Source organism: Streptopelia decaocto (genome assembly GCF_964273445.1).
Source record: "Streptopelia decaocto genome assembly, chromosome: 1".
Classification (NCBI taxonomy): domain Eukaryota; kingdom Metazoa; phylum Chordata; class Aves; order Columbiformes; family Columbidae; genus Streptopelia; species Streptopelia decaocto.
The window spans coordinates 55,977,886-55,990,196 of NC_138663.1; the positions used below are offsets into that span (position 1 = coordinate 55,977,886).

At 38.9% G+C, this 12,311-nt stretch overlaps 1 protein-coding gene across 1 annotated transcript in view; it reads right to left on the reverse strand.

Moving 5' to 3' along the window:
• TBC1D15 (TBC1 domain family member 15) overlaps window positions 1-12,311 on the reverse strand; it is a 36,465-nt gene that overhangs the window by 14,666 nt on the left and 9,488 nt on the right. Inside the window, exons 5-8 of the mRNA XM_082073903.1 lie at window positions 11,282-11,492; window positions 3,863-3,965; window positions 2,719-2,916; window positions 1,537-1,665 (exon numbers count right to left, since the gene is read on the reverse strand). Coding sequence (XP_081930029.1) covers window positions 1,537-1,665; window positions 2,719-2,916; window positions 3,863-3,965; window positions 11,282-11,492 — 641 coding nt within the window. The remainder of the gene's footprint in view (window positions 1-1,536; window positions 1,666-2,718; window positions 2,917-3,862; window positions 3,966-11,281; window positions 11,493-12,311) is intronic.

A 12,311-nucleotide genomic window follows, 5' to 3' on the forward strand; every position in this document is an offset into this window, starting at 1 on the left:
TGGTCATCACCAACTCCATGAAGCAAAAAAAGTACCTTGAAAATTTATATATTTAAACATCATGCTGCTTAACTGCCAAACTTCTGGTCTCACCACAAACTGACCTTGGGGATCAGACTTCCATTTATTTATTAAAAAAAAAAAAAAAAATTAATCTAACAAGACATGGCCAACATGTAGATGAATCTTCCAAGCAATCACAAATACTGATGTCCACTCGAGGACACTATTTGTCAGAAATCTTTCCAAGTAATGCTCATCATTTGTAGATGACAAAAATGTACTAGCTGAATCATATCCTACTCTCATCAAAAGAGTTTCTTTCAACTCCTGTAGTTACTCCTAAGAATGAGGCACTCTTGCTATCAGACTCCCTCATTTACCAGTCCAAGGCCAGCTTGATTCCTCAATAAATTTCTTTATTTACCATTTGATTAAGGCAAAGAGATGGTGCAGTGAATAGCATCAACGACTGCAAAAAAAAGTAGCAACCAGAACTTTTCCAATGACAGGCAAACAGTTTAAGAGAGGCATTTTAACTTTTTTCTTTAAAGAGGAGTTGAACTTAACGTGCTGGAAGTTACTGGGATCTTGATTCATAAATAAAATTGAGCACTCACTTTTCTGGCAATGGACAACAGATGACAGAGAAATTGGCTACAGGAAGAAAAGGTTTGTAGCAATTCGCGTGATTGCGGAAGGGTCCTTAAGTGGGCACCTCACGCATAGGTATATTAAATAACACAAAAAGTGAAAAGGGTCTCATCAGTTTCACTCTACCCTTCTTCACATATTACTTAATATGTATAGGTCTTTTAAAAACTGTAATATCCATGTTATCATTCTCTGCTTCTACTCAAACTCCAAGAGTGCAAGACTGCACACTTGCAAACCTGTATCGACAGGTACACAAAGAATGCACTAAGTCAGCTGGATTCCTACTAAAAAAAAAAAAAAGAGGGAGAGCAATATTAAAGTAACATTAGGTAGAATAGCTACGGGACATAACTAAATTTTTAAAGATTTCCACCACTGAGACCTAACTCACATCCATACTGAGCAAAAACACTCTGTTCAATAATAAACATCACCAGAAGTGTTTAGGACTGCTCCGATGAGAGCCAAATCCAGGCAACCTGCTGGGCAAAGACAATAAGATTTTGCTGGAGTAGAATAAGAAAACAGCCTCAAAAAGAAAAGAATAAACCCAATATCCTACCACAGAAGCACTTGTGTTTTCCCAAAAGGCACCTGGATTTATTTACCACATCAGCCTTTGTATTTTCAACTCATTCACTTGAGCCAGCCACGAGATCTACCTCCTTGTAGAGCGCTTTGTATGGTTGCAAGACTTATTTGATTAGTACAAAATCATGCTTTATGCAGTGTCTCCAACAACACTTATTGGCTCATGCTCAAAATTCTGCACGAAGCATCACAAGTATAATGAAAACAGCACAACCATGGCTTGGGAAGGAATGAAAAAGGAGCCAGAAACAAGCCACAGGTGTTGCTGACTTCAGAAAAACAAGTTACCCCTTTGAATATCGACTGCTTTATGTAGTCAACATTTAAAATTCTTCCATCAGAATCCATATTCTTAGCCCATTCTTCAGCTGACACAGGCTCTCTTCTACTAACTTCAGGCTGTTCTCCTAGATCGATCTGAAACACAAAGATGTTATGTGAATCCCACTGAAGTGCTTCAATTTAAACAACTGTGCAAACAGTACTAAGCTTACCAGCTTCTTATACTCAATGCAACTGCACTTTCATGCGTGCACACCTCTGTCAGCAACTCTAAGGATCTACAGCTGTGTCCACATTAACAAATAGTGTGGACCAACACAAGCAGATCTTTAGAGTAAGATTCTCTGTTCTGAGGACCAGGGTATACACATTAAGATTTCAGATTTTGGAGGAGGATGTATGTGTGTGTTTTAAATAACCTTCATTAAATAACCTTCATTATACTTTTTCTCATTGATAAATTAACTGATTAAGTACTAGGCAGCAAGTTCTTAGAATTCCATAGTTCACACAACTACTGATACATTGTTAACACTATTTTGAACTCAAGAAAAAAAAAAACAACATTCAAAACAGTTTAACACTCTAAAAACATGTGAGCTACTTAAATAGTAAATTACAAGCATTTTAAAATAAACCTTTTCTACCTACCTGTAAAAGCCCACACAAAGTGATTCATGATCCAACTACAAGTTCATTCTAACTTTGGTTCAAGTCATACATAAATCTATACATTTCTGCAACCTAGATATTAATCGCCCAATTAAATACTTAATCTTCCTAGCCTTCTTAAAACAAACTGAAATGTTAAAGTGACTGGCCAAGGAAGATGGTTATTAACTTGTATACACTGATTTTACTTAACGTAGCTCTATCTGACCACAGAGGAAACAGTAAACATGGAATGGGTCACTTTTCAGGGTAACGACTCCAAGATAACAATACTCCTCATTTCAGCAAGAACAAACTTGCTTTCAAAGCAAAACTCAAATATGCAGGCATAAAAACAACATTCTAGAAGTAGCTGATAAGGATCTTGCTGTTGTGAATAAATGGTAGGAGAGCATGCGCCACAATCACCAAGCATAAACAGGATAAGTCACCAAGCTTCAAGTCCTACCACTCCTTTAAAGGTGTGCATCAAAAAAGAATCAATGCATCTGTATCATATTCATTTACACAACTCACTCGTGTAATGACTTCAAATCCTGGTTCTTCCTGCTGATTTATCTTTAGTCCTGGAATAGCATCATTAAGAAAGTATGCCATTTCTGATGGTGGTCGCCTTTGATTTGAAGGGTCACTTAACCGTAAACTGTCAGAAATATAGTTGGTAATTTTGGAAAGTCTTCCCATTGTTACTGTGTATGGATCTTTCTTCAACTTCTGTGTTGTAACAAGAAAAACAAGTAAAACATGAAAATCCTCAGATTACTCAGAATTCTCGTACTCTAAGAAACCAAACAACAAGACTAAGTCTCAGAGTTATTGAAGTTGTGTGTATCAGTAGTTTCATACAGTACATTCAGTACCTAAATAAAAAAAAAATACCTCAAGTATTAAGATAATACTACTCATTGATTTAAAAGAATGAATAGCAGTGTGCTCAGTAAACCTGACCTACCTATAAAAGTGGATCAGATCTACTGTTTACTTTCCAGTGATTAATGCCACAAAACATCTTCCTTAACCTTCATAGAGAAAACACATCTTGAATCACCATGTACTCTGCTAGGAATCTCACACAAAAATTGATGTGACAACTAAGTCCAGAAACTAATGTAATACACTCATGAAAATTTTCTTTAATTAAACAAATCAGTGAGTCAGAACTCTGGCCTCATTCAAGTCACTGGACATTTTGCTGCTGCCTTTCATGAGTCCACAAACCCCACCAAATGATAAGCAGCTCTAACACACAAAAAAAAACCTCTTTAAGGCAATATTGTGCTCTTTGCTGCTGTATTGATAGCATCCCTTCAAAGCTGTCAGAAAATATCAAGGAAAATAATATTTAGTCAAGGAACATTTAGAAAATTCCTATTAATATGTTTTGGTAACTCCTAAGTTTTTCCTTCTTTCCCTGTCTAAAACTATCTGTACCCAAATATACAGAATCACAGACAATATTAACTTGAACAGGTTTGAAATAGTACCACAGTGAAGTTAAGAAATTATTATAACATAGAAAACAACTTATAAGCAAACATTTGGTTTAGGATACAATCAGTGTTCCTACAATGGCAATGATTCAGGGAATATTTGTGTGACATGGTTGGGTAGAGTCTTTAATAAATGTCTTCAGAATAAAAAAGTCAAAGATAATACATACTTGTAATAAGCCATATGATGGTTCATCAAAGAGATTTTCAAAAGACTGAGACAGAGACTTGTTCTGAGAATTCACAAGAAGTATTCGTTTATCTTGTGGAGATCTGCAATAAAATTAAAAAACAGTTTCTATAAGTACCACTAGTTCTTCCTGAAAATGTTTTTAGAACATTTACTGCTTTTTGAAGTCACATTTCAGGCTTTGTGGAAAGAAAGCAGGTCTGATGGAAGATCACTCTTAAGTCTTGGCACAAGTTCACAAGCTAACACACTACAAAACAGGACTTTCCTTTTTCACAAGATTAGTCATCATCACGTTCATTCTGAATTGTACTCTTGCATCCTTTGAAAAATCATGATGCTTTTGAGAATGTTACTCTGGAAGATAATATTTGTCACCCACATGTAAACAAAGTTTTCTTCAACTATAGTTTTCTATATTTTATAATGGATGGGATACAGAAAGAAAATTTAGTGAGACATGATCAGCTTCAACACATACATGGTAGAGTTTAATATAAAAGAGGAAGTCAAAAGCACCTGTGTCACCATATACAGTTAAGGAATTCGTTCTACCGCCTCGTAAATCTTACATTAAGGCACCCTGTAAAACACTACATAAAGGAATACAAACTGCTTTTCAATGTATGAAAGTACATCAACAAATTTCTAACCAACACTGTTGGTTAATTCTAAAGATTCATACTGACAGGAGCTTGTAAACAGCACAGCCATTGTACTGTGAAACAGAACCCCCTCAGTACAGCCCTGCAAATGTATTTCTGTGTAGACTCCAAAAGCTAAATGACCACAAACCCAAGTTGGCCTAACTCACTGTATTTGTACACTCTTGTTCTCAATTTAACATTTGCTTCTCTGGCAGGCCTGCACAGGCAGATGAAAACAATAACAACAAAGACAGTGGAACTGTGCTGCTCTTCGTATTCAATCTGTTTTTTTACTCTCACCCCCATCCCAAACATCACACCTTCTCCATTCCTCCAGCTCATATACCCCATCAATTCATTAACTGGCTCCTGAATCACCAGTTTACAGCTCAATACATGACAGAAGAGAGAACAGCTCAGAAGCCAGGCGGACCTTTAAGCCTCAGAGCTGGTAGCCAGGCAGGGGAAAGCCAGGCACTTTGCCTTCTGGCTAACCGACCAAACAGATCTAAATTTATAAAATACTTCTTACTGCCCTCTCCTAAAGTTTAAATCCACTATTTCTAGTCTTCAAAAGAAAAATTACTTTTATTTTTATTAGTACCTGCATCATCTACCATGTTATTAAAGTCAAAGATAAGAACTTTAATAAGCCTTATCTCTCTGCCATTCCAACAGGACAGGACACTGTTAACATGGACGGATATGAAATGCAACAAGAGATCTCATTTTGAGACAGCCAGACACCACCATCATAGTTCTGAGGTAGCAACAGTTAATGAAGCTCAACTGGCTTTTGCAAAAAAAGCAGCACAGGGGCAAAGGCTGAGTCATGTTTTATGTCTTCCTTAACTAGAAGAACAAAAACTTTGTACCATATCCCCATTTTAATTAAGCATTCTCTCTGGACAGTCAGTTGGGTATCAACAGCTACTTGAGTAATGTTCAAAACAAATTTGTGAGCTAGACACTTTATTAAACACTTACTCATAATACTGAAAGTTAGAAAGTGTCAGCTGTACATGTGGTCTTTTCTCAATATTAGACTGGTGCCAAACCAGGAAGCACATCATGTTTAAAGCAACAAACTACAAATATTTTGTTTGAGTTTAGTCACTTCACACACTGATTTCAGCAATGATGTCACATTTTATAAAGAGGGGCAGTAGAGAAGGGCAAAAACTTTTGAGATAATAGGAACAGAGCAAAAAAATATTTATGACAGATATTTTAGAGAAATGCTAAACTTTCTGTCTTAACCTCAATATCCCATATATTATAAACTAGAGGATGGGATAACAAGTAGTTATGCTGCCAAGTATTCGCTTATGGTATCCAGAAAGCTGAGAAAACATCTTTTCCTAAAAGAGGTTGTGAGCTTAGATACATCATGTACTAAAGCATAAATAGCCATTAGGAAACAACAGAAGTGTATAGAGACTGAAATCTACTATTTCTACAGCTTATGTAGCATATTTGTTCTTTTCTTTTTCCTTAAAAAAATAATCATAATTCATGACCAGATCACAGAAGATAATTTGGTGCAAGAAGCAGAACTGAGAGGACTCTACATGGAAGTTCCTGCTCAGCTCAATGCTTTAACTTCATTCAAATTTAATTTCCATAGCTGTCTCAGCTTTTATGTTTTAGAGCTCCTGAAGTATCAACTGTTGCATTCATCAATGCTTAGAACTGTTTGAGGTGGCAATTATAAGCAGCTCAGCACATCCTGAATGCTTCAACATCACCTCAAGTTTCTCTGTCTTACCTTCAGCAGGGAACTCCATGGGGTAAGCAGCCCTAGACACTGCAGCGCACAGCTGCTGGGTTGGACTGCACAAACCCTACACCACTGCCTTTTAAAAATAGACACACGAGGACATGACTGCCTCTCTTCATACAGTTTCTTCTCCACCTGACAGCTACTGCTTTCCACTGTCCCAAGAAGAATGTCTGCCATCACCTGGCAAGAGGCTATAAAGGACAAGAACTAAGAATCCACTAGGTCAAATAAAGGAAGAATGGTAAGAGCCTTTTCACTCATCACAGGCTATCTGAAAAAGACAGTGTTTGAAACAGGAACCAAAATCACTACCTGTTTTGTTTTATTGCAGTGACTCACCAATAAGCAATAATTATTTTACATAGAAATGTGGAGTTGAATTTTTTGCAGCCTATGACTCAAAAGAACTGGAAATAATGTCTGTTAGTAACACAAAGTGCCTAACATTATGTGCAGTAACAAACTGACAACCAAGTGCTGGACAGAACCTAGATGTCCAACTTAAGGGAGCTTAGGTGTTCGATATCATAAAATGGTTTAAGGCATTCTGGTATGCTAGTTTAGATTCCTGATTTTTATTAAAAACAAACAAACAAACACACACAACTTTCAACCATAAAGTTAAATCATCAAAAAAACTTCCTGAATATGAAAAGACAAAGTAACTTGTTACATAGCAGAGCAGTAGCTTGTTGTAAATATTTTACGCCTTTGAGCAAAAAATATTAAATTACCTTAGTCCGGGTGTCTCCACATTAACTACATGGAACTCTGCCAAAATTAAGGCAAATATAACTACAGATCTGTAGTTGCAGTACTACATATTTTAATGAGCAACTTTTCTGTTGCTATTGTTTTTTATGTATATATATATGTGTGTGTATATACACATGTAAAAATATCAAAATAATAAGCTCTTTAAATAGTGGCAATTTTAAAAAGCAGCTTTTTTCAAAGCCTCAAATGGATTAGCTGAAATGAAGGCAAAAGAGAAAATAATCTAAAATTTTGAGTTTCTAGTTGATAGTTAATCAGAAGAACAAGTTTAGTCAATGCAAATCAGTTTGCTACATGGTCAAATGCACTCACTAGGCCTACTTAAAACTTGGTCCTGTTCATCAAGAATGTCCACATCACCTGGTTTATCTGTCCTGCTGCATTCTACTGTCAATTAATTTTCCTTTTTTACATGTATAGCTGCCTGGACACTATGTAAATTATTTTTATAAACTGTAACTAGCACTTATTTTTAGAGTAAAGCTTATATTTCAAACATCCTCAAAATCATGCTAGGGCTTATTTTCGGGGAAACAGGGTACACAGTACACAGGCTACAGATCACATCAAGTATAAAGCTTTCAGCAACTCATGATGCCATACAGGTGTTTTTCCACTGTTTGCTACACAGGTTGCCTCAAAAACCTGCCCTAGCACCCCAGCAACTAATCGGAACACATCCACAAATAAGTAAACACAGAACACTACACTCGAAAAGGAACAGTTTCCTTGGGGGGAAGGAGAGAGAGGCAGGGGGATGGCAGGGCAACACCACTCCCCTGCACCTATAGAAGCTGTGAAATTAGTAAACAAAATGAAAGGAGATTTGAGGAAGAACTCAAAGGGAATGTAGAGAAAAAAAATTAGGATTGGACATGCTTCAAGCAGGAGGTTTTGAGTGCACAGGAACAGGCTATACCAGTGTGCCGAAAGGCTAGCCGGCAGGGAAGACAACCGGCTTGGCTAAACAGGGAGATTCTGAATGAAATCAGAAATAAAAAGAGACTTTACCGACTGTGGAAAAAAGGGCTGGCTACTTATGAAGAATTTATGGAAATAGCTAGATCATGCAGAAAAAAAAATCAGGGAAACAAAAGTGCAATTTGAAGTTAATTTGGCCAATTCTGTCAGGGATAATAAAAAGTCCTTCTTCAAATATGTTAACAACAAAAGGAGGGGCAAGGAAAATCTCCATTCTCTGTTGGACTCTGAGGGAAATATAGTTAACAAAGATGAGGAGAAAGCTGAGGTACTTAATACCTACTTTGCCTCAGTTTTTACCAGTAAGACAGGTGGCCCTCAGGACAACTCATGTCTGGAGGTGGTTGACAGAGATAGGAACCCAAATAGGCCCCTTGTATTCGAGGAGGAAATAGTTGGTGATTTACTGAGCCATCTGGATCCTCACAAGTCAATGGGACCAGATGGGATCCATCCTAGGGTGATGAGGGAGCTAGCAGAAGAACTTGCCAAGCCTCTCTCCATCATCTTCCAACAGTCCTGGCTCACTGGGGAGGTCCCATATGATTGGAAATTGGCCAGTGTTACCCCAGTCCACAAAAAGGGCTGCAAAGCTGACCCTGGCAACTACAGGCCTGTCAGCCTGACCTCGGTGCCTGGCAGGGTTATGGAGCAGATCATCCTGAATGGAATCACACAGCACCTTCAGGACGGACAAGGGATCAGACCCAGCCAGCATGGGTTTAGGAGAGGCAGGTCCTGTCTGACCAACCTGATCTCCTTTTATGATCAGGTAACTCACCTGGTGGATGAGGGGAAAGCCGTGGATGTGGTCTATCTGGACTTCAGCAAGGCCTTTGACACTGTCTCCCATAATATACTCCTGCAAAAGCTGGTAGCCCGTGGCTTGGACAAGTGTACTCTACGCTGGCTTAAGAACTGGCTGGAGGGCCGGGCCCAGAGAGTGCTGGTGAATGGGGCCGCATCTAGCTGGCGGCCAGTCACTAGTGGTGTCCCCAGGGGTCAGTGTTGGGTCCAGTCCTATTTAACATCTTTATTGACGATTTGGATGAAGGGATTGAGACCATCATCAGCAAGTTTGCTGATGACACCAAGTTGGGAGGGAGTGTCGACCTGCTGGAAGGCAGGAGGGCTCTGCAGAGGGATCTGGACAGACTGGAAAAATGGGCCGATTCCAATGGGATGAAGTTCAATAAGGCCAAGTGCCAGGTGCTGCACCTTGGTCACAACAACCCCCTGCAGCGCTCCAGGCTGGGCGCAGAGTGGCTGGAGAGCAGTCAGACAGAAAGGGACCTGGGGGTACTAATTGACAGGAAGCTCAACATGAGCCATCAGTGTGCCCAGGTGGCCAAAAAGGCCAATGGTATCCTGTCCTGTATCAAAAATAGCGTGGTCAGCAGGACAAGGGAAGTGATCCTTCCCCTGTACTCTGCATTGGTGAGGCCACACCTGGAGTATTGTGTTCAGTTCTGGGCCCCTCAGTTCAGGAAAGACATTGAAGTGCTGGAGCGAGTCCAGAGAAGAGCAACAAGACTGGTGAAGGGACTTGAGCATAAGACCTATGGGGAGAGGCTGAGGGAGCTGGGGTTGTTTAGTCTAGAGAAGAGGAGGCTTAGAGGTGACCTCATCGCTCTCTATAACTACCTGAAGGGAAGTTATAGCCAGGTGGGGATAGGTCTCTTCTCCCAGGCAGTTAGCAATAGGACAAGGGGGCATGGGCTTAAACTCTGCCAGGGGAAATTTAGGCTGGATATTAGAAAGAAATTCTTTACAGAGAGAGTGGTAAGGCATTGGAATGGCCTGCCCAGGGAGGTGGTGGACTCGCCGTCCCTGGAGGTTTTTAAACTGAGATTGGACATGGCACTTAGTGCCATGATCTAATAAACGGACTAGAGTTGGACCAAGGGTTGGACTCGATGATCTCTGAGGTCTTTTCCAACCCAGTCGATTCTGTGATTCTGTGATATAGTGTCACCCAGGATTTCCTAATCTACAGAGAACAGTCTTACTTACACCTTTATCTCATCCCTCTAATAGCTCCTCCTTCAGTCTTTTTGAATTTTCCCCTTAAAATCTCACATACAATGCTACAGCCAGTACTATCTCATCAGCTACTCATGCTGACCATGTTACCTTCTCCAAGCAATTGACACCTTCAACTCCAACATCACACTTTCACACTGTCAAAGCCTTCCACAAATCAGTTAAATGAACACAGAGCCCTCATGTCCTCTGGCTTGCTCTCCAGCCTAACATTATTACTCACCAACAGCCCCCCCACACTTTTTGAAGGCAACTCTGACCTCACTGATGCTACTAATGTGAGAAGAGCCCCCTATAAGGATTCACACAGACATTTCACTATTTGCCTTCAAATCTGTCACTGGAATATTATGTTGCAAGTGATGTTAACAAAACACTTTCGAAAACAGAATACTTGTTACACTGATCTTACACCTGTTATAGGTGTACCTGTTATACCTCATTGTTTCTTCATGCTCTGCCTACTCTTATTTACCCTGTTGTCTTCTTAAATTATATTAATGTCTACCTGCTGAGAGCATTTATGCTATGCTGTTCAAAAAGCCTTTTACCCAAGTGAAAAACTTGGAGGTAACACAATACAAATACACAACAAAAGCCAAATATTTAACACCATGATAGGGACTACATTTACATTCAGAAAGTTGATTTGAATAGTAAGGATCAAGTGTGAAATAGTCCTCACAGCAATAAATTAAAGGGGAACAGAATTCTGGGGGAAAACACCTATATACAATTTAATTTAGTTGAAAGTACTCTAAGTTACCTTACACACTGATGTCAGTATTCATATATATTTCACACAAAATAGATGATCTCATCCCATTTAACAGAAGCGGTTCATGAATAAGCACTTAACTTTACACTGTCTGTTCACAAGAAGCTTCTGTATTCACTAGAGGGAGCTACTGTGGTATTATGGAGCTAGTAACACTTCAACAGATTCTAAACTAGTTAATAAATTCAGCCAAAAACTTTAAAATTTCAGCCTACATTCCAAATGTGTATGTGAAATTACCGTTTCAGTCACCTGGAAAATTGATTCTACTAATAAAAAAGGGAAGAGAAAATACATTAGAAAGCACTAATTTGAAATTAATTACAGAATTAAGAACATACACCAATAATCCATATTTTAAACCAGAACTAAGAGTTGTCTGATACTTACTCATTCAGCACAACATGCTTTTCAAGGCATTTAATCAATAGCTTGCTATCTCCATGATGAAAGTGAAGAGCTGGAAGCTTCACATCATCCTTCAGGCAGAACACCAAATATGACCATCCCATGCCTTCTTTGTTTTGTTTGATTGATTTCAGATCTGTCAAACTGAACAGGAACGACCACTTGCTTTCTCCATTTGCATGAGTTGTAGCATCTTAAAAACAAAATTACCACATGATTTTAGTTTGACTTCTACTGTTAGCAATTACAAATGCATCATATCTATCGCCGTTCCTAAAAAACAAATCCAAACCACGAAACTCAGCAATGGTTCTGATAATCAAATGCGTACCACAACTACTGTAATTGCTATTCCTGGATTTCTCTTTGTGTTTCCTTGTCTTCTGCAGACTTCTAAAATAATGACGAAGTCCATTAGACTGCTCCCCTAAAGCTGTGCCTACAGTTTACAAAAGTGATCCAGCAGTTAAATGTACAACTGCTGTATCAAATTCCAGCAGCAAGACTAATCCCACAACTATCTCCAATCAGGTATTACTACTTACTCAAACTAAACATGATATACATTACAATACTATATGCTATATATTGCATACAGTATTAGCCAGATGTTGTAAGACTGCTACCAAAGGGAGAAGAATTTGAAAATCTCTCCATGCAGCCTCTCTCACATACTGTGCAAGTATGTATACACTCTGCACAAAACTGTATACATTCAAATTTCACCCCACCAGAGGACACAAAATTGCCAGAGGGAATCTGGCACATCCCCTGGCCTGCCCCCATCAAATTACAGCAACTGGAAATACATAAATGGCAAAGAGCATAATCCAAGTCAGCAGCACTCACTGCTCACTGAGTGTCAGTGAGTGCTGCTGACTTGGATTGATTGGATGAAGAATCAATACAAACCAGTAATGTAATAAACCATCCTGTGCCTCCCAAAGATGCTGGTTTTAGCTTTATATTGTGCTAGTACTAAAATCTCCTCTCAAACACAGTATTCTAGGAG